This window comes from Chionomys nivalis, chromosome 23 (genome assembly GCF_950005125.1).
Source record: "Chionomys nivalis chromosome 23, mChiNiv1.1, whole genome shotgun sequence".
Classification (NCBI taxonomy): Eukaryota; Metazoa; Chordata; class Mammalia; order Rodentia; family Cricetidae; genus Chionomys; species Chionomys nivalis.
In genome coordinates, this window is record NC_080108.1 from 27281748 (window position 1) to 27308642 (window position 26895).

At 44.5% G+C, this 26895-nt stretch overlaps 1 protein-coding gene across 1 annotated transcript in view; it reads left to right on the forward strand.

Annotated features, from left to right (window-relative positions):
* The first annotated feature begins 5285 nt into the window (after window positions 1–5285).
* Window positions 5286–26895, forward strand: part of Entrep2 (endosomal transmembrane epsin interactor 2) — a 391900-nt gene continuing 370290 nt past the window's right edge. The window contains exon 1 of the mRNA XM_057756120.1: window positions 5286–5776. Coding sequence (XP_057612103.1) covers window positions 5558–5776 — 219 coding nt within the window. The 5' untranslated portion in view covers window positions 5286–5557. The remainder of the gene's footprint in view (window positions 5777–26895) is intronic.

Genomic DNA, 26895 nt, shown 5'->3' on the forward strand with positions numbered 1-26895 from the left:
CTGTTTTCTCTTCCTGTTACTGTGATAAAAAATCTGGACAAAACAATTTAAAGAAGAAAAGATTTATTTCGGTTCATAATTCTGGGTTACTGTCCATCTTGGCCTGGAAGTCAGAGCACCAGGAGCTTAAAGCAACTGGGCACATTGCATCTACAGCCAGGAAACAGCAAGGAATGCTGTGGTCTAATTATTTTCTCCTTGCTATACATACATCTAGGGTCTCAGCCAGGGAATGGTGCCACCCACAGTGGACAGATTGTTTACCTCAATTAACAATCAATACCCACATGCATGCTCAAATACTGGTCTCCCAGGTGATTCTAGAGCTCATTAAATTGACAGCTAAGATTAACTCTTGCAATGGCATACCCTTGATGACTTGATGACCTAATGACTTCCAAGGCCAACATTTAAAAATTCCACCACCTCTTCTTAAACACATGGTCCTTTGTGGGATGTTTAACATCTAAACTACAGCACACATGTAAGAATCAAAGTCAGAGCCATGATCATGAATCTTGATACCAGTATTGTCTTCCTATGAATTTCATAGTTTTTGTTCATATATTTAGAGCTCTGATCCACTTTGACTTAATTTCTGTATAGGATATGAAATTGAAATCTTACTTTTTGCTTTGCATATGCAAATACAGTTGTTCCAGAAATACCAAGTGAAGTTTATTTTTCCCTGTGGAATGGTGATACACACACACACACACACACACACACACATATGGTTTGACCTTATCAAAGAGCAGTTGGTCTTGGATGTATGGATTTATTTCTGGGTTCTTAATCCTATTTCCATAGTGTATATTTTTATCCTCTGATAATATCATATTGTTTGGATTATTCCAGCTTTGTAGTAAGCTTAGAAATCTGGAAGTGTGGATTTTCTTTTTCTTTTTTTCTTTCTTTAGATCTCCTTGGTACTTGTGGTCTCTGTAATTTTATGTAAATTCGAGACTTGTTTCTGCCAGAGTGCTGATGTATTGATGTGTTGGTTCTGTAGAATTACTTGTGTATTCACATCTTGATATTGTATTTTTATCCATGAACATAGTATGTCTTTTCATTTATTTAGAGATTGAATTTCTTTCAACAATGCTTTGTGATTTAGGAGGTATAAGGCTTTTGCCCCCTTAGATACAATCATAAGACTTTATTCACTTAGATCTTACTGTGAATAGAGCTGATTCATTATTTTCCCTTTTAGAAACACAACTAACTGATCTTTGTGTACGGATCTCACGCCTTCTAATTTGTTTGAATTTATTAGATCTCACAGCCTTCCTGCATATCTTGTTGATTTTCTCTATATAGGATTATGTCATCTGCAAACTGATATCATTTGTACCTTTCTTTTTAATTGTGATGCCTTTATTCCCTTTTCGTGTCTAATTGTTCTTGTTAGTGCAATGTTGACTTGAAGTGGTGAATTCAGACTTCCCTGTTGCAGCTCTGATCTTGGGTAAAATCTTCTAGTCTTTATCATTGAGTATGATATTAGATGTAGCTTTTTCATAAATGTCCCGTCCAATGTTGAAGGCATTAAGGGAAGGAGAGTTTCAAACAGTGCTTGGAGAAGTAACTCGAACCCTATAAGATGCTACTCTCTCTGGAGCGGCCTTTCCTATGCTTTTGCCAGCTCTTAAAACACTTTGTAATACAGGAGTGCCTTTGCTGTACGTTGTGCTTGAGGTTTCTGGACACATTTGCTTTTATGGCACGGCCATTTGGGGTTCCATAGCAAAGCAGGGAACTGGATTACTGAGTCCTCAGCTCTAGAAACCTTTGACTTCAAACTCATCTTTCTAATGGTGTTCTCTACCCACCTCACTGGTTTCTTCCTGTCTTTGACCTTGACATGAAGACCCTTGTTTTCTCCATAATTCTTTCACACGTTTAAGAAAATACTCCAAAAAACATTTTATCTTATTCTAAGTCACCTTGAGCTGGTGTTGCTAGTTTTCCATTCCCAGAAGAGAGTGTCCCTTGGGCCACTGCCTGCTGAGGGTAGAGATTCTGAATACAAGTTTCTTCTTGCTTAGAGAGGACACAAGGGGGCATCTTTGTTTGCCATCTATCTATAGAAAGGTACATGGTGATAGGAGCAAGAATGGAATTAATTGCAAGGTACAGTGAGATATTTGGTCAACATCACTCAGTTTTTCATGGCAAGAGGAAAGTAACTTGCCTTTCACTGAGATATTTAGCTGTTTTGTTTTGCTCAAAAACAGTGGTTTTAGTCACTTAGTCTCATCTGACCCAAAGAGAAAAAGGTTTTTTTTAATATTTATTTATTTATTTATTTACTTATTTATTTACTTATTTATTTATTATGTATACTATATTCTGTCTGTCTGTATGTCTGCAGGCCAGAAGAGGGCACCAGACCTCATTACAGATGGTTGTGAGCCACCATGTGGTTGCCGGGAATTGAACTCAGGACCTTTGGAAGAGCAGGCAGTACTCTTAACCACTGAGCCACCTCTCCAGCCCCAAGAAGTTGTTTTAAGTTGGTCTTAAAGGCTACCCAAACTCCGCGGCAACCATCTGGTATATTTTATAGTAGACACATCCTGAGGACCAAAGGGGTCGGCGAGTTTTTAGGATCAAAGCAAGAGGGTAGATTCACAGTAGTACCATCTTCTCCCTCCTCTTCTTCCCTCTCTCTTTTCATCCTTCTTTCTTCATGGCTTCAAGCCATGAAATAAACACAGTTTTATTATAACTCCAAATTCCAAGACAACCGTAGCCACCATCTTCAATAGCATAGGATTAAATTCAATAGCATAAATTAAAATTCTGTGAAACAATGTTCAACGAAATTATAGACTGGGCTCGTGTGGGATGTTACAACAGACCAAATCAGAACAGTGTCACTCAGGCTGCAATGCCAGACTGAAGCAGAGTTGTTCCTCTGACTTCCCGAGAAATGGCCAACACTTCCGTTTCAGTGGCTGGATAATGGCATTCCTTCCGCTTTAATCTTCAGCAGGAAAGGAATTTGGAAACCACAACCTTTTGGTTCGTTACTATTTTTCTTCATCTTTTTTCCTTTCTCCACATTGTTGGTGCTGTGGAGGAGAGTTCTCTGTACCTCCCACTCCTGGGAGGACCTGACTCGCAAAGTGCTCTTTACTTGTTGGTTGTTAAATTATTTTGTTCCAAGATGTTTCTTTCTTTTTTTTTTTTTTTTTCAAACCAACGGGACTAATTTTTAGGGCAGCAAATAAGCTTCATTTTGGGATCAATTTCTTGGCTTTCTCCACGTCAAAGTTCCCAGTGGAGGTAGATATTTGTAATTCACCTCACTCGTGCCTCCTGTTTCTCAGAACGGTTGGCATGCCAATCATAAATGGAAAAAGTCTACATTTACTTGGGAATCAATTTAATTAATAAGTGAGAGTTTCCTAGAGGCAGGCCCCATCTCTTCCTTGTGTTCAAATCATCAACCACAGTTCCTAAACATCTCTACTTTTGCAAGTCTCCACCTTAATCCAATTCACTATCACCCCTCGCCCCCACTACCCATTGTCCTTCCTTACCCCGATCCCTTGACCTATTACCACTGCTCCCCCCCCCCCCACACACACCTCACCAGGCTGATAGCAATAGCATCTGGACCTGTGTGACCGGAAGCTCTTCTCAGCCCTGGGGTGGCAGGTGTAGCAGCATTTTCTATCCCACTGAACCCAGACACAACTGGCTTTGGAGCAATTATCTGTGCGCTGACAAAGTCCCCAGGAGATGAAAAGTCCCCGGGAGGGGTGTGTGTGTGTGTGTGTGTTTGTCTGCTTCTACTTGTCTCAAATCTTTTTCTGGCAAACAGTAGGGGTTAAAATAATTTTGACTAGTATACAATGTAGATAAGCTAAATAATTAGCTCATTTGTTATGCTGATTATTTCTCTGTTTTGTTCACTGAGGTACCTTCCCCTAAGAGCCTTAAACTGAAGGCCTCTGCTTAGAGCCTTAGTCTGAACCGGTTTTCAAAAGAATGCCTGAGTGGATGAGGGAGGCGAGGGCAGCCCACTATCAGGCGCTTTGTTATTGTTTCAAGCGCTGTCAAAAACGCTGCTTTGGGAACTTCTGGATAGAAAATACCTCCAGGAAATTGGAATTTGTACGAGGGCGCTCTAAACACCTGGCCAGAGCCTTATTCGTTTTACAAAGAACTGGGAAAGACGGCAGCAGTTGGTCACAGGCCAGTATTCTGAGGTCAGCCACTTTATCCTGGGATTCCCATCCTCTCTCTTCATCCCTTGCCCATCCAGTTAAATTGGAAAATAAATCCCAGCCCTCGTAAGGTGTTGGCTGATAAAGGCTTGAGCTATTGCCCCTTCAAGGGGAATTTGCATTTTAATAGAGGATCGTCAAGCCCCAAAGGAATCAATATCTCTAATGCTGAAATTTCAAGCACCAGCAATTGAGATGTTTTCAGGACACCGTTCAGTATTTCCAGTCCAACCGTGGGCACCGGGTGGGGTGGGGGTGGGGCCCCATAAGTCCTGTCAAGAGGCCGTGGAAGAAGGGCCTCGGCCTTTTTTTAATCCTTTTCAACTTTGCTTCCTAATTTTCGGTCAAGCCTTCATACCCCTAACACTTTAGGACTCGTTCAACACGAATAGGTTTAAAGTTGTCCCATCAACAGGGCCACTAAGCCATTACGACGACCGAATTTCCAGGTTTCCTTGCAATTCCAAGGAAGCCAGTCGTTTTAAAAAACTGTTGGCCAGAGGGAGTATAGGAGACTTAATAGGTTGTTACTGTGCTCATTTACATTCGCCTTGCATATTGTTTTAAAGCTCAAACTTGGGACTTGTTTTATAAAAAAGCCCCGCGAAGGAAAGGTAGATAGAAGGCAACTGCGTGCCCCCGGAATAGGTGGCTGCTAGGGAGATTCTGGAACTGCAAGAAAGCGTCCAGGCTTATCTTGGTTTCTGCCCTGCGGAGGGGCTGGAGGTCGCCATGCCTGGGGCTCAGAGCAGGGCTCCTGGTCCTCAGCGCCATAAGTCCTGCAAGCCTGTCTCCCACGCCTCATCCAAAGGCTCCCCGAAGAGCCGGCTCGCTACCCTTGCCCTTGTGGAGACTCGGTCCGCTCTCTCCTCAGGATTCTCCACCGACCGGGAGGAGGCGCCAGCGCGGAGGACACACCTGCGACTTCTCCCGCTCCCGGCTCCGCGCCTGGTCCCCACTCCGGCTTCCCGCTCCCTCCCGGGCCCAGCGCGCAGCGGCTAGGCTCGCTCCCGAAGCCCGCGGCAGCTCGCGCCCGGCACGGAGGCTCGCGCCCGCGCCCGGCCGAGGGAGCGCGCGGGCGGGCGGACGAGCGGGAGAGGGCGCAGCGCGGCCGGCGGGCCCTGCGCAGTGGCGGTGGCATGGGCGCGGGCATCGGCTCGGGCTGCGGGAGCCCGGCTTTCTGGCCGGCCCGGCCGGCTGGTGGTGACCGCGCGTCGCAGCCTCTGCTGTCCACGGGGAGGCGGTCCCCGCAGCCGGCTCAACTTGCCTCGGCGCCTCTGTGAGGAGCGCAGCGCGGAGAGAGCTTGCGGGGCGCGATGCCTCCGGCCGGCGGCCCCCGCACACCGCGCCCGCACGCGCTGCCCCACAGCCTGTCCCGTTTGCGCGAGTGCCCGGGCCGTTCCCGCATCGTGCTGGCTCTCGGGGCCACGCAGATGGCGCTCGGATGCCTCATCGTGGCCGTGAGCTTCGCGGCGCTCGCGCTCACCACCTCGGCCCGCGTGCGCCACTCCTGCCCTTTCTGGGCCGGCTTCTCGGTGAGTGTCTGCGGCGGTGGCGCTGGCCGGGACCCGGAGCTGCAGTGACGGGGACGCGGCCCGCGCCGAGTGGGGGAGCGGACGCCCGGGTCTGGCAGCCGTGGCTCGGGTGCAGTTTCCAAGTCCCGGGCAGGGGAACTCCGGGGACCGTCGCTAGTCGCACCGCCGCTCCAACGCGCTGCGCCCGGAGTTACTTTTCGGTGGGGAAAGGAACCAGACGCCCTCCCCTCGCCACCTTGCGGGTGGCGGTCGGTGGCAAGTCCCTGTCTGGGGCAGCTGCTGGGAGCTCTGCTCACCAGTGACCTACCCGGGCAGCGGGCGACCGTGACCGAGGCGGCGCGGCGCGGGGGCGCCCGAGCCCGGGTGCTGAGCCCTCTGTGAGCGGCTCCTTTCGCAGCGGTTTTCGCCGGGGACGGGCGGTGCTTCGCGTTCGGTTGCGGGTCAGTCCGGGGGAGAACGGCTGGTCCTGCTCTGGTCACTCACCTCCCGGACACGGAGGCGTCTTGTTTCTTTCGTAATCCCGGAACGATCCTGCTGGACCGGCTGGCGACTGGGAGCCAGGAGTGTGCTTTTTGAACTCTAGACTGATTTTCAGGTTCTTGACTCTCAAATCTTCCCCTAGGAAACATTTATTAAAGAAACCATGGGTCCGAGATGATTTATTTATTTAGGTATTTTGTACCGTTTTGATCAAAGTTGCTTATTTTCTATATTAATAAAGAACGGGCATATGGGAATTAGGAGATGAATGCGGCACTGGTATTTATAAAGACCGGCACTTGTTTCGAGAACTCTTGACATCTGTAACCACATTTGGTCGATGGTGCACAAATACATTACAGGCTTCCAGTGAACACTATGCGTTTAAATTCCGCGTACACAGACCCCAAACCAAGCCTTTGGAATTAATGATCGCTGTTTGTTCTTAACTTTCGTAATTTTAGAAAATAATCGGTCTTGCTTTTTTTTTTTAATTTATTTTGTTTGTAATGGCCTTTGTTCTTGCAAGTTCCTTGTCTGGTTTAAAATGAGATCCTAGCAAAACTACCCTTGAAACAAGGATCGATACAGGTGTGGCTGTTCATCCTAATGGGAGTATTAATTTTCAAAGCTTCTTTCAGACGGGGTGGGGAGGGGGCCTCATCTTGGAGAGCTAACTAGGATGACAGGACGTGTGGTCACAGCTCCCAGTGTTCAGATCGATGAGAGGAGGTGGGCAGCAGCCTCTAGGGAGCCGTGGTCCAATCCCGCCCCTATATATAGTCTCCACACATCTGTTGCTCGGTTTTTAGCAATACTTAATATGCATTGTTTTCATGTCTGTCTAGTGGGTACTGAGTTTCAGCCTGCTGGAACCAGCCTACAGGTGGCAGACTGGTGAATTTGGCTTCCTGACTCTTCCTGAGCCTCCCCCACCACCTCTGAGCCATAGCTGAATTTCCCTAGGGTTTGCAAAGAGAACTGCCTTTTGATAACAAGCCTTAAAAAGAAAACATTAATTGGAGACAGAAGAAAAAGTATTTATATTAAAATATACATCCCCTGCATTTTGTTGCAGGGGTTAAGTTGAACAGGTAAAACAATAATGCGGTTTGTGTTTCAAATGCTGTTGTCTTCAACAGTTAGGAGTGGTTGGTTCTGGTTTCCCCCGGTTCTGAGTCATGCCTGGTGTTAGGCTGTGTGTTCGCACTTCTCCAGGCTCTAGAGAAGAACACTGAAGACACCACGAAGTGCTTACACATTTTACCTCCTACCCTCTGGCCTTCATCCCACAGGCTTCTTTTTAATCTTTCTTGTGCTGGGGATGGAACATCCCCGAACATATGAGGTGAGTGCTCCGCCACTGAGCTGCATCTCCAGCCTTTAAATTCAACATGGTCTATCGAGATTTTCACATGTCGTTTCTGCCCTGCAGAAAGAATGGTTAGTTCCAGTTGGGACAGGCTTGCCTGTTGATGTGGTTGTGAGTAGGGAATATGGGTTCTTTGCCTTTCTTATACAGTCTGCCCTCAGCACCAGCAGCTTCTGTAGCCATGGATTCAATCAACCACAGAATGAACATATTCAGGAAAACCCTGTTTTTAATACAGAAATATGTATAGAGTTTTCTTGGCCATTATTACCCAAATAATACAATATAGCAACGGTTTGCATGGAATTTATATTGCATTAGTTCTCATAGGCAGCCTGAAGATGATTTAAAAGCATGCAGGAAGACATGTGTGGGCTATATGCAAGTTGTATGACATATAAGAGATTTGAACGTCTGACCATGGGAGCTGGGAGTTCCTGAGATCAGTCCCCTATGGATAATGAATATATTTGCCCCAACTCCCTTGAAGGGTCTTCCTTATAGACCAAGATAACTGGCTTTTATGGAACTCACGGTGGGTTTCATGCTGTACTCTGCTCTGAACCTTCTGTAAGGAGTGCTTCATTGCTGCCTCAAACTTCTTTGACCATCTGTGGTTTGGACCTGTTGAAGAATCATTATATCAGCAGTCCTTCTCTTGACGAAACAGTAGTACTGAGAAAACCAGTTCTCACTTTACTGAGCACTTACTGTGCCCTGAATCTGACAACCCCTTTTACATGGATCCTAGGCCACTTCACTGGGGACCCAGTGGACTCCCTACTGCTCAGGTCCTTGGACAGTTCCCTCCCTTGGGATTTCCATGAGGTGTCTCCCTTGTCTTAGCCAGGGGAACGACACACAATCAAGCTAGCTTCTTTTGAGGGCTTGCTCCTCCTACAGTCCTGGCTCCTTGTGGTGAGTGATCTGAAATGGACAAAGAAGGAATACGTGACTGCCTCAGGGCCACTGAGCCAAGAAGTGGCTTTGAGCTTAACTTTAGACACACCAAGTTGTCCAGGACACAAAGAAACCCTGTCTTGAAACAAAACAAAGCAAAACAGCAACAACAAACACCAAGTGCCTAACTGGAGATGTCACTTAGCTGTCCATGCAGCAGAGATGGGGGAGAGCCTGCTGGTGGAGGAACCCACGCTTAGGAGAAACCCTAACCATGCCTGAAAGGTGAAGGTTCCAGAGAAATATAAAGACACATTACACTGGGGACATTGAGGAAACTTAAAAGTTCCGTGTGTGTGTGTGTGTGTGTGTGTGTGTGAGAGAGAGAGAGAGATGTGTATATGTGTGGGTATGCATGTGTCTTTATGTGTGTATGTATGTGGGTATGTATGTATATGTGTATCTGTATCAGTATACAAATAAGTGTATATTTATATGTATGTGTCTGTGTGTATATTTGCGTATGTGTGAATATATGTATATGTGTATATATGTATGTGTGTGTACATGTATGTGACTATGTGTATGTGTCTGTGAATGTACATATATATATGTCTGTCTCTGTGTGAATGTATATATATGTGTTTCTGTGAGTGTGTATATATATATATATATATGAATGCATATGTATCTCTATGTGTATGCGTGTGTCTGTGTATGTACACATATGGGATTGCCATGTGGAGATTTCAGTTCCTGACCAACTGGCCCATTGCTTTCAGGTCTGTGGCAAGGCAATACATTGTGGTAGGAGTATATATCCTGCTTACTTTGAACCAGAAAGCAAAAAGAGGAAGGAGGAGGATGGGCTGAAACCTACCATTCCCTTCTAGGTAGAGACCTCCCACTAGGCTCCACCTTTTTCCATTAGTGCAGTGCAAAATGAAGTCCTTGCCTCGTGGACCTTTCACGGATATTCTACAGCTAAACTATAGCAGGGGAGCTTGGTGAAGCTGGAGGCAGATGAGGTGGGACAGCTGTGGCCAGAGGCCAGCGATGACCAACAAGTCAGATGGTACTTTTGCTTCTGAGGGCCACCCTTCATATGGTCCCCTGTCCCAGGCTGCACTGTCCAACAAGTTAGGAGATAAGTCACCTCTCTCTGCATGACTCTGTGGCATGGTTGAGTGGTGATTGGCAGTACATTGAGAGCCCGGAACTGGTTGGCGTCTTGACTCCTTAGGGAGCTGTTTCATCATTTTCTTTCTAAATTTGTCAATGCCCAGGACCCTGAATAAGTGCATTTGAAATCACCTGCACAGCAGCTGCTGGCAAAGAAGCTAAGCCTTTGTGTAAGCTAAGCCCTGTAAGAGCAACACCGCCAGACTTCTAAGAATATTCCTAAAGCAGTATATAATTGTTGCCATAACCAAAATCCAGGAAATGTGCAAACACGCTCTCTTCTCCACTGCGCTCTGCTGATAGGTAGCTGACATTGTTAGTGGTGTGTAATGTCCCTCAACAAACTTTACCGTCACAAGTCTGTCAGAATGCTTACACGTGAAACGCATCCTTTTCTTTTAAAGAATATGGAGCTGTGATTCTAGCAGCCACATTTTACTCGGTGGCTCCCTATAAAGTGTGATGTGTAGTGACTAGTCCCTTGTCACAGTTGGTGATAATTTTGAATCCATTCTTTCAGTGACTGTGTATTCGTCCACACTGCAGATTACCATGGTTTATTCGCTTTCTTGCTGCTGGGAACTTCCCGGTGACACAGATTCTAAGTGTTTGATGCTGCTGGTCTTAGATGCGAGCGCTTGCTTCCGAGAGTGATGTCCTGGGGGTGGATTTGCTACTAGTCAAAGGGTGTCCAGGTTGGAATTCTGTTATGTAGCTGTGGTTGGCCTTACGTTCCTAACCATCATGCCTCCATCTTTCTGAGTTCTTGGTTTCCCAGTGCATAGCAGTATACCCGGATTATCTTAAAATTTCAGATTTTGAAATACCCGAATCTACCATAACAAATCTAAACTTTAGAAAAATTATTATTTTTATTTTTGTATGTGTAAATATTTGCGTACATGTATGTATGTAAAATGTTCGTGTTTGGTGGACATGAGTTGTAAACTGTCACGTGGGTGCTGGGGACTGAATCCGGGTCCTCTGCAAGAGCAGCCAGTGCTCTTAACTTTTGAGCTATCTGTCCAAATGGGGCACTTCAGATGGGCACGAAAGTTAATTGTTCTGAAATGAAGACTTAAAACTTAAGCTGACTCTCTTGTACAGAAAATTGGAAACATGATGAGACAGTAAAATTTTATTTGAAAAATAAACCTTGCCATCGTCTAATTATAAGATTAGTTCAGGCTTGTCACCTGTAATGAGATTAGTCAAAATGAGTCATCTGGGTGTTTGGGGTCTGTATCTGTGGTTCTAACTGTAGATCAACCATACTCCCGAAGAATGCATCTGTGCTGAACTTGTGCAGGTTTTTTCAGTCATTTCTTCAGCAGTATAGGGTGCAAGTGTCTGTGTGGTGTTTTGTTGTGTAGGCCTTGCGTGCCATCTAGATTCAATTTAAAGCAAATGGGAGAATGTCTATAGGTCCTCTGCCGAGACCACTACCTCCCAAGTGTGTGTGCACATGCCTGAGAGGGCAGACTAAAATACTGAGGGTTGTGCTCCATCACTTTCTGCCCTACACCTTTGAGACCAAGCCTCTTACTGAACCTTGAATGAGGCTGGCAGCCAGTAGGGATCCTTCTGTCTTCTTCCTTCCACAGTACTGGGCTTGCAGAAGTGTTCATGACCACATACAGATTTTTATGTAGGTTTTGGGGATCCAAACTCAGATCCTTAGTCTTGTTTCGTAAGTGTTCCTACCAACTGAACCATCTCTCCAGATTACTATACCATTTTATATAAGAGCCTTGAGCATCCATGGATTTTAGTGACTGTGGGGGAGCAGAGTCCTGAAAATAGCCCCTGCAGACACTGAGGGACAGTCACAGGCACCAAGGGACAGCCACAGACTTTGAGGAATGGCCACAGACACTGAGAGACAGCCATAGATATGAAGGTACAATCAGACACTGAGGAATGACCACAGACACTAGGAGACAGTCACAGGCACAAAGGGACAGCCACAGACACTGAGGGATGATAACAGACACTGAGGGACAGTCACAGACACAAAGGGACAACCACAGACTTGGAGGAGTGGCCACAGACACTGAGAGACAGCCATAGATATGAAGGTACAATCAGACACTGAGGGATGACCACAGACACTAGGAGACAGTCACAGGCACAAAGGGACAGCCACAGACACTGAGGGATGATCACACAGACACTGGGGACAGTCACAGGCACTAAGGAAGAGCCACAGACATTGAGGGATGACCACGGACACTGATGGACAGTCACAAACACTGAGGGACAATCACAGACACAAAGGGACAGCTGCAGACCCTGAGGGACAGCTGTGGTGGCTCTTCCTGGATGTGGTTTTGGAGCTCAGCAGCACTGGAAGGACTCTTAACGACTGTACCTATGGAACACGCTGGTAAGCAGCTTGGCCGTGTTGAATGTAAACTTATCAAGTCTTCTGATTTAACAAATCCTGATTTTCTAGTTGTACCTAATTTTTTTTTCCTGTTGAAAAGACAGTATTTTTATAGGATACTCACAAAGACAGTATCTTTATAGAAACTGATATTTGACCTCGTGTCAGCAAAAGGGAAAAACAGAACATCTATTATACACTGACGACATACCCAGATGCAGACTTGGTGTCATCAGGCCCCCTTTCCTGGCTTGGCAGCACCCTTGAGTGACATTAAGGGGTGTGGGACACAGTAGTATTGGCTCTTCAAACAGGGTCAAAGGATACTTAAGGAATGCCATAGGCTGACAGAGCTGCCAGTCTGTCACGACATGTAGTATACAGCTGCTGCTCAAAGTTGTCACATACATGCAAACATGCACACACATGCTTACATGTACATACATACAAATACATGTTAATATAATATATATAAATACGTACATGCATGGATATACAACTACATACATATAAATACATACATGGACACAAATGCACACACATACACACATACACCCGAATACATACATGCATACACAATATTTAAATTCATACAAATATGTATGTATAGACACATACAAATATGTACATATAGACATCATACACAATACAATAATGTACATACGCTATTACTCTATTATTATGTTTTTTTTTTTGTGTGTGTGTGTGTGATTCTATCGTCAATAACCAAACACCAGCGTTAACAACCACAACCATAGAAAAATCCCAGAATCTTCTTAGTGTCTGGTGATGTTGAGTTACACTCAGGGTTCTTCCCAGCCCAGATGATGCATGGATTTCAGTGATAAGGATGGAATCGGAGGGAGCTAAGCGGTACTGCACCAAGGAGAAAGAACCTGGCACCTTGTGTTCCCTGGCACTGGAAGTGGTGTAGCCAGCCCTGCCTTATCCACAGGGCACACCACCCAAGAGTCCCAGGCGATGCCCGAAAGCTTGGCTAGTGTCCAGCCTTCTGCAGACCGCGTGTTTCCTTGTTCTTACTTTGCACTGTAGGCAGAGCTTTTGCAGTTTGAGGTCTAACATCAAACTGGCATAAAATGTTGCCTTTTCAATTTGGTGAATAGAAGATCTGTTCTTACTGCACATTGTAGCAGCCTTAGCACATATATTTTCCTTACTAGATGGAGCGTTTTCCGTTGTTTACACAGGGAAGCTCTTCTCACCCCTTTCTGCGTCGGAGTTGCCTGCATGACTGCTCTAGTGTGTTGGATGTTGGAGCTGTTACCAAGTAAAATAATGGTTACCTCGGTACAAATGCTTGCTAGCACAACTTTTCACCCGGAAACACAGATGGCTTAGTGACTAGATGACCAAAGAGTCATGCACACATACAGTTGGGTGTGCTGCATGTAAGAATAACTCATATTTCTGGCAGGACAGGGCAGGATGGTATGAGAGTCCAACACACTGCTTAGTACAGCATGTAGTTTAAAATTCATCAATTATTTCTGGAATTTTTCAGGTAGTCTTTTAGACCATGACTGACTGTGGGAAAGCCACAGAAAGCAAACCAGGATATAAGTGGAGGCTACTGGCTATAATTAAGGGTGTGATGGTGATAATTCTGATCTGTAATATATATGTAATATATGACAGTTAAAATTCAGGGAGTATGATGAGGCACAAACAAACAGAAATGCAAAACCTGTTCCCGGGCTCCTGCTTGGTCTCCATTGGCAGAGGTCAGGTTTTTATTCTTCCTGTTGGTGATCCAAGCGCCATCGTTTCCATATCAAATGCCTCTGAACCACGGTTGGTAAGTCAACCTGTTTTTCCTATCTGGGGTCCTCTCTATTCTAGGTGCTCAGATACCTCCCCACCTTTGCATGGAGGCCTTAGCCTCTCAAATGTCTCTTCTTTGGTGCCGAATGCCTTTTAACTTGTTTTCTTCTTCTTCTTCTTCTTCTTCTTCTTCTTCTTCTTCTTCTTCTTCTTCTTCTTCTTCTTCTTCTTCTTCTTCTTCTTCTTCTTCTTCTTCTTCTTCTCCTCCTCCTCCTCCTCCTCCTCCTCCTCCTCCTCCTCTTCCTCCTCTTCTTCTCTTCCTTCTCCTCCTCCTCACTCTCCTCCTCCTCCTCCTCCTCACTCTCCTCCTCCTCCTCCTCCTCCTCCTCCTCTTCTTCTTCTCCTTCTCCTCCTCCTGCTCCTCCTCCTCGTCCTCCTCCTCTTCTTTTGGTTTTTCAAGTCAGGGTTTCTCTGTATAACAGGTTTGGCTGTCCTGGAACTAGCTCTTCAAGACCAGTCTGGCCTCGAACTCACAAATATCCGCCTGTCTCTGACTCCCAAGTTCTGGGATTAAAGGTGTACATCACCACCGCCCAGCTTTTAATTTGGTTATTTTCTGGCCTGCACGGTCTCGGTTTTTTTTTAGCAGAACTGCTGAATATCAGACCTCCTGTGCTCATTCTGCCTCTTTCTTCATGTCTCTCCATGGTTTTTGTTTGTATGCCTTTTGCTTCTCAATCTGGGATATTTGTTCAAATCCATCTTCTGAACCATCTACTCAAATCTTCCATGATAACTGCAGCAGGGAGGGAGATGGACAACAGAATGGACACCAGAGTGTTGTGCTGCTGTTCTTCCAAGTTGAAGCACTTACTCAGGGGAGAAAGGGTCTCACAGGGCTGAGGAAGTTGAAGCTCAGTGTGCTCAGAAAGCCTGAGTCTTCCAAGGTCCATCTGTGAGGTTTTATAAGCAGCAAGCAGTTGCTGGAGAAGAGGAGGCTTCTGTGGGCGTACCTGCCAGCTGTGCAGGCACCTCTGGCGATGTTGCTTTCTGTCACCCACACTGGGGCTGTCTGTGAGTCACCCGTGCTTCTGCAAGCAATCTCCAACTCATGCTCCTGAACGTGACCCCAGTGAACTGAGAGTCCCTGGGATAGACTTGGGTGGGATTGTTTCTTTGGTGCCCTGTGTCTCGTGTCTTCCCCAGGAAAGTCACACGACACAGAGATTGTCTAGTATATAGTTGTGCAAAACTTTATTAAAGGGGCATTGTGGGGGAAGGCAGTGGGAGAGAAGCACAGGAGGTCTCAGGGATCCAGGTTACTTATGTGCAGCTCTCTGAGTCCTTTCTCCAAGATGTACTTGAAAGCAACAGGCTTGTCTGTAGTGGAAACCAGGTTTCTTGATCAATTCAGGCAAAAGCTACGAGGAAACGGGTGTGAACTACTATGCCCAACACTTCTGCAAACATCTAACAGTGGCTATGGCCTGCCCTCTGGGCTGCCTCAGATCCTCCCTGACACAGGCTGACGCTGATAGCTGATTGGCACATCCTTCTGTTTTGGCTGAAGATGATCTCTGGGATGCCAGGTCATGTGAGGCTCATACAGGTTGGTGGTTGGGGACAGCAGACCAGGCGAGAGTCATCTGCTCTCAGATCGTAATTATTCTGTCTAATGTTTGTCACTTTGACACAAACTAGAGTCATTTGGAAAGAGACAACCTCAGCTGAGGAACTGCCTCCATCAGATTGGCTTGTGGGCATGTCTGGGAGATATCCTCTTGATGGTTGATGATTGGTATGGGCTGGTCATCCTGGGTTGTGTAAGAAGGTCAACTGAGCAAGTCCTGAGGAGCAAGCCAGTCGGCCGTGCTCCTTCGTGGCCTCCACTTCAGTTCCTGCCTCAGGCTCTCTTGATGGCGGACTGTGAACTGTACCTTGAAATAAACCCTCCCCTCCCCAAGCTGGCTTTGCATCAGGCTTTATCGAAGCAACAGGAAGAAACCTGGACAATGACCATAGTGAATTTTTTCTTCTCCTTCATACTTTATGTTAATTTCCTTAGTATTTGTGCGATTTTCTGGTTGTATTATTTGTTCATTTCTGTTTGATGGTCTTGATTAGAATTGAGTAAAATAAATTTCATGTTTGTACTAGGGACATTTTTCTCTGTTAAAAATTGTGACTTCCTTTTTCTTTAATGGCTTGGTGGTTCTTGATGCTCCTTTGAAGTCTGTAGTGTTGACGAGAAGAGAGAATAGGCATCCTTTCTTTACACGCTCGCTCTCTGCATTGAACGAGGGGCTGACGGAGTCCTGTCTGGGTGTGCCCAGGGCTCATCAGCTAGCAGGCTTCACGATGGGTGTTTGGACTGTGCACAGTGAGCTCCTCCTTTAAACAGTATGTAATGATCTGAAGAGCCTGCCTTGGGTAGGACTACTCTCTTTGGAGGCAGAAGGTTCGTGTCCTTGTCGAAGGTAGTGTTCATTTGGATTCTTGTTGGTGTCTGAGGTGTGAGGGGTTGAGGTCCATATATCTTTTAGTACCTGTGGGCTATACAGACTTACGGGTATAGATATTGTGCCCTTCTGAAGTCTCTCTCACGGTGTGAGCTGAGGCTACCCCTCTCCTAACTCGACCCACAACTGATCCTAAATTTGGCTCACACATTTACTTGTCCTTCTTTTCTCATGTTCCATGGAATGAACCCCACAGGAGGACTCCAGGAGCTGCTGGTTAGCAGAGCCTGGCTCCCGTGGCTCCTGTGCCTGTCCCCTCAGCAAGGCCCCAATTTCCACATTGCATTCCACATCTCACTTCCCACTGCTTGGTGAAAACTGTTTTAGCCCTTATTCTCGTTACTGAAGGAATAATATTTATGAAAATTTGAATTGACCCATTTTCCTTTTCTTCCCGGGAAGCGTGTTACTGGGTGTTGTGCCAGCTAAATCAAGGGCATTTGTTGCTTTGGGAGAGAAGCGGGGTCTATCTAGAACAAAGAACTCATTACTCTGCCTTGAGTCCCAAAGCTAACTTTCTTGAGTCTCTAGAGAGACTATAACCATGAAAAACAAGATTTATTGTAAGAGAAAAATGAGTGTTGTTACAAAGACTTTCCTTCGTATACTGAAAGCTAAGCCAGGCGGCCTGAAAATAATTTTATTCTCAAGACCCATGTTAGTAGGAAAGAGGACAGAGTGGAAGGGAAGTGCCCATAGAAGAGGAAGTAGGAAGGAAGGGAATGAGGCTCCCTGGGACTGGGGAGAGTTGGAAAGAGAGGTTTGGAAGTGTAGATGGGACACAGCCCATCTACTGTCTCCACATGGTAGACACCAGATGGGTAAACAGAGCCATCAGTGGTGGTCCCCTCACCCTCTGGATGTCTAAGCCTTCTTATGCATAGGATAGTAAATATTTTGGGGCTTTGTGGGCTGTGGGGGATTCTGTGGCAACTACTCAGTCTGTTGTCACGACGAGAAAGCAGCCGTAGACCACGCACAAACGAATGCCTAGCGAGTGCTCAGTAATACTGTGTGTAAAAGCAGCAGGGCAATGCAGGCAAGGGTCAGAATTTGCTGGCCTCGGTCGACATCTCTAATTCTAAAATTTCCTATGACTTGCATGCAAAAGAAAAATATTTGGAGTTTCCTTGTGGGTGGAGCATGTTAAAGGTAGCTCAAACATCCTTTTCCAGGGTCTAGTCTGATGAGTCTACCTGACCCTCTCTCTTTTCCCACCCTCCTCAAGCCCCAAGATCTAGCTAGCCTGTGTTCCACATCCGGTGTCCCTGCTTAGTCTGTCCACCCCTGCCTGTACCACAACCAACCCCTAGGCTTCCTCCAAGACTCCCCCTATTCTCACTCCCAAGCCATTCCCAGCCAGACCTACCACCACACTCCAAGCTTGCACTAGGACACAGATCTGCACATCAGCCCAGTCCCCTCTATCCCCCTTACTTCACACCACCTAAATCATTTCCAGCCTCAAGACCCAAAAGACCCTCTTCCCTTCCGGCTCAACTTGCTCTTTCTGTATCAGACACAGACCTCACAAAAGAAGTCCACATGCCCAGATCTCATCTCAGAAATACAAACATCATGAAAGGCCAAGCTGTGTCTTCTCTCCCAAGCCCACTAGCCTTAGAGAATTTGTTGCCAATGAGAATTACCTAGAAGAAACCAAGGACACAGAATTTCAAAGAACAATCATCAACTTCAACAAAGAATTCAAGGAGTTTAAAGAAGACACAAAGAAACAGTTCAGTGAAATTAAGCAGAAAGAACTAAAGGAGAATAAATGCCTAAGTGGTATTCAAGAAAACACAGACGCAAGGCTGATAGACATGACACAGACAATCCAGGCCTCGAAAATGGAATTCAATAGAGATAAAAACATTGAAGAGGACTCAAACTGAAATAAAGACAGTATTGAAAAAGCCCATAAGTCAACCAGAAAATTCAAAAGGAAAGTCTTACAAGTAGAGTGAATTAAAATGAAGATGGAATATCAAAACTCAAAGTAGCAAGGAATATGAAAAAGTTAAAATAAACCAAACAAAAGAGGAAATGTGGGGCACCATGAAAATACCAGATCTTGAAAATACAGGCAAAGATGAGAGAGAAGATCACAAGTCAATGGCAAAGACCAGATGTGTAATAAGATCATAGATGAGAAGAAAGACACTCATACAGATAGAAGAACCACACAGCACACCAGACAGACAATACCAGGAAAGAAAAATCCCAGTATATCACAGTTAAAACATTAAGTATACAGAGCAAGGAAAATATATTGAAAGCTGTTAAGCGACAAAAACCACAAGTCACGTATAAAGGAAGACCTATAAAAATAACAGCTAATTTCTCAGTGGAAACTCTGAAAGCCGGAAAGACCTCGAGCAATGCATTCCCAGTTTTAAACAACCACAATGGCCAATCCAGACTACTGTGTCCAGCAAAATCATCTCCCATAGCTGAAGGAAAAAGAAAAGCCTTCCACAACACAAACAGCCTAAAAGTATAGCCTACAAACCAAACCCAGAGAAAACATAGAAAGCAATATTTTGGACTGAAGAGAAAAAATGAATATAGCAGAGACACTGGAAAGAAATATGAAGCTGTAATTACTGAAACAAAAAGTCCCACTGAGAACACCACCACCACTGAAAAGCACCATGATGACCACGGTTAACAGAAACATCTCAATAGCTCCTATGGTCTTGGCTCTGCAGTCAGAAGACACAAACTGACTGGGTGAAGTAGGAATCAAAACTTCACATCCGTTTTCTACAAGAAATATATCTTAGTTTTAAAGCTAGGCCACCTTTCTGGGCATGGTGGCACAGGCCTTTAATCCCAGCACCCGGGAGGCAGAGGCTGGCGGTTCTCTGTGAGTTCAAGGCCAACCTGGTCTACAAAGTGAGTTCTAGGATAGCCAAGGCTGTTACTCAGAGAAAATCTGCCTCAAAAAGCAAAAACAAGGCAAAGCAAGAAAACCAAAAAACAAAGAAAGCAAGGCCACCTTAGATAATAAGAGGGTTTAAAGTATTCCAATCCAATGGGCCAGGAAACAGGCAGGCATCGCTGTCCTAATACCTGACAAATAGATTTTAAACTAAAACTGTTCAGGTACAAAAACAGGGCACTTCATTCTCATCAAGGAAACGGTGAACCAAGGAGACACCGCTATTTACATCTGCATCAAACTCTGGTGCGCCCTATTTCATAAGCACACTGCTGGATTTAAAGACATGGATTAGCACCAATCCATTAATGGTAGGTGATTTCAGTACTCTACTTTCTCCAATAGTTAAGTCATCTAGACAAAAAATAGTCAGAGAAACATACATTGAGTGGACTTAACAGAAATCTATAGACTAGTCTACACAAAACACCAAAGAAAGCACCTCTACTTAGCAGCAAGCAGAAGCTTTTCTAATAGACCACATACTGGGACACAAAGCAATTCTTTACAAATTCAAAATGACGGAATTAACTCCGTGTGTCTTGTCTGAACACTGCAATGAAAGTTAAAATTGACAGCAAACCAATCTCTAGTGAATATCCAAACTCATGAAGATTAAACAACTCATTATAATGAAGAAAAGGTTAAAGAAGAAGTCAAGGAAGAAATAAAAGTTCCCTGAACTAAATGAAAATGAAAACACAGCCAGATCTCTAGAACACATTGAAAGCGGTCCTATGAGGGAAATCTATAGCTCTTCGTGCTTATGTTAAAAAGTCAGAGGGATCACCAATACATGACTTAATGAGGAAACTCAAAACTGGAAAAACAAGAACCAACCAAACCCAAGTCCACTTGAGAGCAATATAAAAACCAGAGCAGAAACTAGTGATACAGAAACAGAAAAACAATACAAAGAACCAATGAGTCTATGAGCTGGTTTTTTGAGAAAATAAGCAAGATTGACAGACTCTTGGCCCAGCAAACCAACAGAAAGAAAGAGCGGACACAAATGAACAGAATTAGAAGTGAACAGGGAGACATTAGGACAGACACCAAACACAGTCACACTATTAGAAGGGAGCACCTTTAAAACCCGTACTCCATTAAATTGGAAAACCTAAAAGAAATAAACGAATTTCTAGATTCAGCCAAACCACCAAAATTAAACAAGAAGTCAACAGTCTAAACAAACCTGTAACAAATGAGATTAAAATAATAATAAGAAGCCTCCCAGCTAAAAGAAAAAAGTCCAAGGCCAGATCCAGATAAAATCCTTGTTATTTTACCCAGCGCTCTCCCACTGTATCTATCGCGCTCCCTTGTTAGAGCACCCCCACCTCCCCACCCCCACCCCACCCCAACCCCTATCTTTCCCACCTCAGCCATTGATCACTTATATTTGCTGTTCCCTTTTCTATTGCCTCCCACACCCGCAGCGGGCCATTTTTACTTTCCTGCTTTCTTTAGTTACTCCACACTATGAACTCACATCTAAAGACTTGGAGGCAAGAGCCTCCAATGAGAACTTGCTCTGTTTGTTTTTCTGGGTCTGGGTTACCTCACCCAAAATGATCTTTTCAGGTCCATCAATTTGCCTGCAAAGTTCATGATTTCATTTTTTTTCTTCACAGCCGGGTGGTTTTCCGTGCTGTGTATGTGTTTCCATTATCCACTCTTGGGGCGAAGGACAGTTTGGTTATTTCCATTCCCCAGCTCCTATGATTATGGCTACAATGAACATGGCTGAACAAATATGGGTGGAGTGGGATGTTGAGCCCTTTGGGCACACACACCAAGGAGTGGTACACCTAGTCTTAAGGCAGATTTACTTTTAGTTTTGGGGGAATTCTCCACACTGATTTCCATAGTGGCGGCACCAGCTTGCCTTTCCGCCATCAGCGAGTAAGGGTTCCCTTTCCCCATACTCCCTTGGGCACCTGTTTTGATTCTTTGGTTGACCTTTGCCATTCTGACTGGAGTAAAATGAAATCTCAAGATTGTTTTGATTAGCAGCTCCCTAATTTCTAGGGAGGATGAACACTTTTGATTTCCTACCTGTCCTACCTGGTGGTCCTGGCTGCCCTAGTCGAGAAGGGCTATGGCAGCAAAATGAGTCTCCCTCTGCTGAGCAGAGAGAGCAGGGACCACAGGGCCAGCAGCCTGCTGCTCTCCAGGTGTCCCCATCCATTGCCTCTCTTGCTCTCATGTTGTGTGTGTGTGTGGGAGTGAACTTACAAGGAGCCAGAGCACACTTGGCTCTGGTGGGTGGTGAAGGGAAAGTTTGTGGAATGACTGAAAGGGGTTTCTTTGACTTTTTGGAGCCTCCCTTTTATCATCTGTTCAAAAGAGGGATTGACCCTGTGCCGCCCGCCTCCAGAGCAGACAGCACTGAGGCCTGCAGAAACGTAGAAACCCATCACACCCTCATCAAACACGTCCAGGCAGAGAATGCAGTGCTCTGTGAGGTGAGAAGAGCAGGTGGTACAGGGAGTCTGAGAATTCTCACATGAAGGAACAGCAGGGATTGGGGGACGTGCAGGTCCCTACCTCCAGATCGGGGAGGAACAATGAGGTCTTGCTAGGTATTTATACCATGTAGACCCCCCCAAACATGTTAGCCACTCCTTCTTGGCTCCACAGGGTGTCTTGACTGAGACTCTGAAGGTCAGGTGTGGGGTTTGGGAATTGTCACGGGAAGCTGGAGCCAAGCAAAGGGAGAGCCTTGGGTAGGGGAAGAACCAGCCTGTGGTGGAAATGACTCTAGAGCAGTGATTCTCAACCTTTCTAATGCCACGACCCTTTAACACAGTCCCTCATGGTGTGGTGACCCCAACCGCAGCATTATTTTCATTGCTGCTTCACAACTATGATTTTGCCACTGTTATCCGTGCCTGTGACCATTATGTCCCTGGTACCCACAGAGGCCAGAAGAGGGTGGTGGATTTCCTTGAATTGGAGTTATAGGTGGTTGTGCACTGTTCCGTGGACTCTGGGAATTGAACCTGGATCCTCTGGAAGAACATCCAGTGTTCTTTAGCTACTGAGCCATCTCTCCAACCCCATCAATTACTAATTTATTTCCTACAAAACAGGTTTCCAGATTCTCCTGATTATTTTAGTTGGGTTGCAGTAAATTTATGGGTCAATCTAGGGAGATTAATAACTTCATAGTCTGAAACATTCTCTATATCTTTTCATTTAGTTTCTTATTTATTTGTCTCTTTTCCATTTCTTTAATGAAATATATAATGGTGGACAATCCATAAGAAAGAGGTTTGCTAAAGAAATAGAAACAGTCATTAAAAGTCTCCCAAACAAAAAATGCCCAGGACCAGATGGTTTCAGCTCAGAATTCTACCTCATTTCAAAGAAGAACTAATACCAATACTCCTCAAATTATTCCACACAATAGAATCAGAAGGAACATTGCCAAACTCTTTATGAGGCTACATTTACTCTGATACCCAAACCACATAAAGATATTACTAAGAAAGAGAATTCAGACCAATCTCACTCATGAACACTGATGCAAAAATACTAAATAAAATACTGGCAAGTCGAATCCAAGAACACACCAGAAACATCATCCACCATGATCAAGTTGGCTTCATCCCGCAGATGCAGGGATGGTTCAACATGCGAAAATCTGTCAATGTAATCCACCGTATAAACAAACTGAAAAATAAAACCACATGATCATCTCATTAGATGCTGAAAAAGCTTTCAACAAAATACAACATCCCAAATGATAAAGGTTTGGAGAGAGCAGAGATACAAGGAACATACCTAAACATAATAAAGGCAACAATGAGCAAACTAACAGCCAACATCAAACTAAATGGAGAGAAACTCCCAGTAATTCCACTGAAATCAGACAAGGTTGTCCATCCATTCTCTCCATATCTATTCAATATAGTTCTTGAGGTCCTATATGGAGCAATAAGACACCAAAAGGAGATTAAGGGGATACACATTGGAAATGAAGAAGTCAAACCTTCACTGTTTGCTGATGATAATATAATTTACATAAGTGACCCCAAAATTTCTACCAAGGAACTTAAACAACTCATAAACATTTGCAGTAATGTAGCAGGTTACAAGATTAACTAAAAAAAAAAAAAATCAGTAGCCCTCCTGTACACAGATGATTAAAGGACTGGGAAAAAAATCATAGAAACAAAATAGCCACAAAGAGCATAAAATATCTTGGAGTAACTCTAACTAAACAAGTGGAAGACCTGTATGACAAGAACTTTAAATGTTTGAAGAAAGAAATTGAAGAAGACACCAGAAAGTGGAAAGAGCTCCCACGCTTTTGGGTAGGTTAGAATTAACATAGTAAAAATTGCAATCTTACCCAAAGCAATCTATACATTCAATGCAATGCCCATCAAATCCCAGCAAAATTCTTCACAGACCTCAAAAGAATGGTATTCAACTTCACCCGAAAAAGCAAAAAAAAACCAGGATATCCAAGATAGTTCTGTACAATAAAGGAACTTCTAGAGGCATCACAATCCCTGACTTCAAACTATACCACAGAGCTACAGTACTGAAAACAGCCTGGTATTGGCATAAAAACAGACAGGAGGACCAATGGAACTGAATCAAAAACCCAGATATTAATCCACACACCTACAAACACCTGATTTATGACAAAGAAGCAAAAAATATAAAATGGAAAAAAGAAGGCATATTTAATAAATGATGATGGTATAACTAGATATCAACATGTAGAAGAATGAAAATTGATCCATACCTCTTGCCATGTACAAAACTCAAGTTCAAATGGATCAAAGACCTGAGCATAAAGCCAACCACACTGAACCTCATAAAATAGAAAGTGGGAAATACACTTGAACGCATTGGTACAGGAGATCACTTCCTAAATATAACCCCAGCAGCACAGACACTGAGAGAAACAATTAATAAATGGGACCTCCTGAAACTGAAAAGCTTCTGTATAGCAAAGGACATGGTCAACAAGACAAAATGGCTGCCTACAGAATGAGAAAAGATCTTTACCAACCCCACATCTGACAAAGGACTGATCTCCAAAAGATACAAAGAACTCAAAAAATTTGTCATCAAAAGAATAAATTATCCAATAAAAAATGGAGTACAGACATAAACAGAGAACTCTCAACAGAGGAATCTAAAATGGCTAAAAAGACACTTAAGAAAATGCTCAACGTCCTTAGCCATCAGAGAAACGCAAATCAAAACAACTCTGAGATTCCATCTTACACCTCTAAGAATGGCCAAGATCAAAACCACTGAAGACAACTTATGCTGGAGAGGATGTGGGGTAAAGGGAACACTCCTGCATTGCTGGTGGGAGTGCAAACTGGTATAGCTCTTTTGGATATCAGTATGGCGATTTCTCAGAAAACTAGGAAACAACCTTCCTCAAGACCCAGTAATACCACTTGTGGGTATATACTCAAAGGATGCTCAATCGTACCATAAAGACATGTGCTCAACTGTGTTCATAGCAGCATTGTTTGTCATAGCCAGAACCTGAAAACAACCTAAATGCCTCTCAACCGAAGAATGGATAAGGAAAATGTGGTATATTTACACAATGGAGTACTACACAGCAGAAAAAATAATGACATCTTGAACTTTGCAGGGAAATGGATGGATCCAGAAAACATCATGTTGAGTGAGGTAACCCAGATTCAGAAAGACAAATATCATATATACTCACTCACAAGTGGTTTTTAAACACAAAGCAAAGAAAACCAACCTACAAGTCATAATCCCAGAGAACCTCTACAACAATGAGGACCTTAAGAGAGACACACATGGATCTAATCTGCATGGGAAATAGAAAAAGACAAAATCTCCTGAGCAAATTGGGAGCATGGGGACCATGGGAGAGGGTTGAGGGGAAAGGAAGGGAGGAGAGCAGAGAAAAATGTATAGCTCAATAAAATCAATAAAAAAAAATAAATGGAAAAAAACAAAGTAAGAGGTTTGTTTAGCTCTCACAGGTTTGAAGGTGGAGGGGCCAAATATCATGTTCATTCTACAGAGGGCTCTCGTGGCTGTGTTACATCATGGTGGACGGTGCCGTGGTGGTGTGCGAAGAGATCACACTAGGACAGGAAGCTGAAGAGGGGATAAGCCCGCGCTGGTTCTCTGTAATAACTCACCCATAACCACTAGCCAGGGATCCAATGGCCTGGATAGCCTGAGGCTTCCCTGCTGAATGTCCTTTGCCCTCTTACCACAGCCACTCTGGGAGTCAACTGTGGAAATTACACTTTCCAGGGCTGGGACAGAATCATGAAGGGAGGGGTGTTTACCTTGGCTCTGAGTTTAAGAAGGGGACAAAGCTCTTCAAGGCAAGGAAGGCCCAGCAGGGGTGTGAGACAGGCTGGTCACATGGGCCTGGAATCAGGAAGTGGGCAGCAGACAGGAAATGGGACCAAGCTATGAAAGCTCAGGCCCCCAGGAACCCACTTCTCTATGCAAGCTCTGCCTTCTAAAGGTTCTACAGCTTTCCAAACAGCATCACCACAGAACACTGGGGAGCCTGTGGGCCTGGGACTGACATCTTCAAACTGCAGCCTGGAGCTTCTGGAACAGGAGGACCCTTAGAGGACATATCAAACCAGACTATTGTCCAGTGGAGAATTTTCCAGTTCTTCGAGAGTTTTGCCCACACCTTACTTACCAGTTCTTTTCAGGTATTACTAGGAGTGGGATTTTTTTTTTTTGATCCCTTCCCAGTGGGTCTTCTAAGTGACCCTATCCATTTTCTAACTGGTTTTGCTTGTTTTTTTTTTTTTCCCTCAAAGTCCTTTATTGTACAATGTCATCTGTTTGAGGGAGAGGGGGCAAAAGGTCTAACAGGTACACAGAGAAATAGATAAATAGGTAAATATGCCAAGCTTTTTCTTTTTTCCTTTTAAAAATCAGGCATTTATAAACAAGAAAGCATACATAAAAATAGTTCTCGAGAGGCAGAGTAAGCCGTCATGTTGTCATTAGCAGCAGGGCTTGGGCAGTTATGAAGGTAGAGGTAGGTTTACTTTTCTTTAATTGATGAAAATATAATTTGAGAATCCTGACTTTAACACAAGAGTCCCCCTCCCCAGCCCTAGTGTGGGCATGTGGGGAGGGACCACAGAGGATACTCTGCATAGGAATTGGGGTTAATGGGGGGCCATGGAAGACATCACATGGGAAATGCCACAAGATGCTTCTGTCCCCTCTGGCAGATGAGCAGTTTTCCCTCAGTTAAAAACAACACAGAAAGCAAGACAACCGGCAAGTAAAAAAAGTTTCTGGGAAAGGAATCCCCATATACACATATAATACAACAGTATGAAATGAGAAAAGCATTCACATGTGAGTTGTTTAACACTGGCTAGCTCTCTATGAAAAGTAGGGTGCCCTGGGTAGGAGTTAGCTGCTTACCAATGAAAGTTAATGCTGTTGGTTTTTCCCTTCATTAAAAATCTTTCAGGATAGAAATGATGAGTAAACCGATAAAGGGTTTAACACACAGGGAGAGTCGACAGCCAACATGATGGCAAGCTC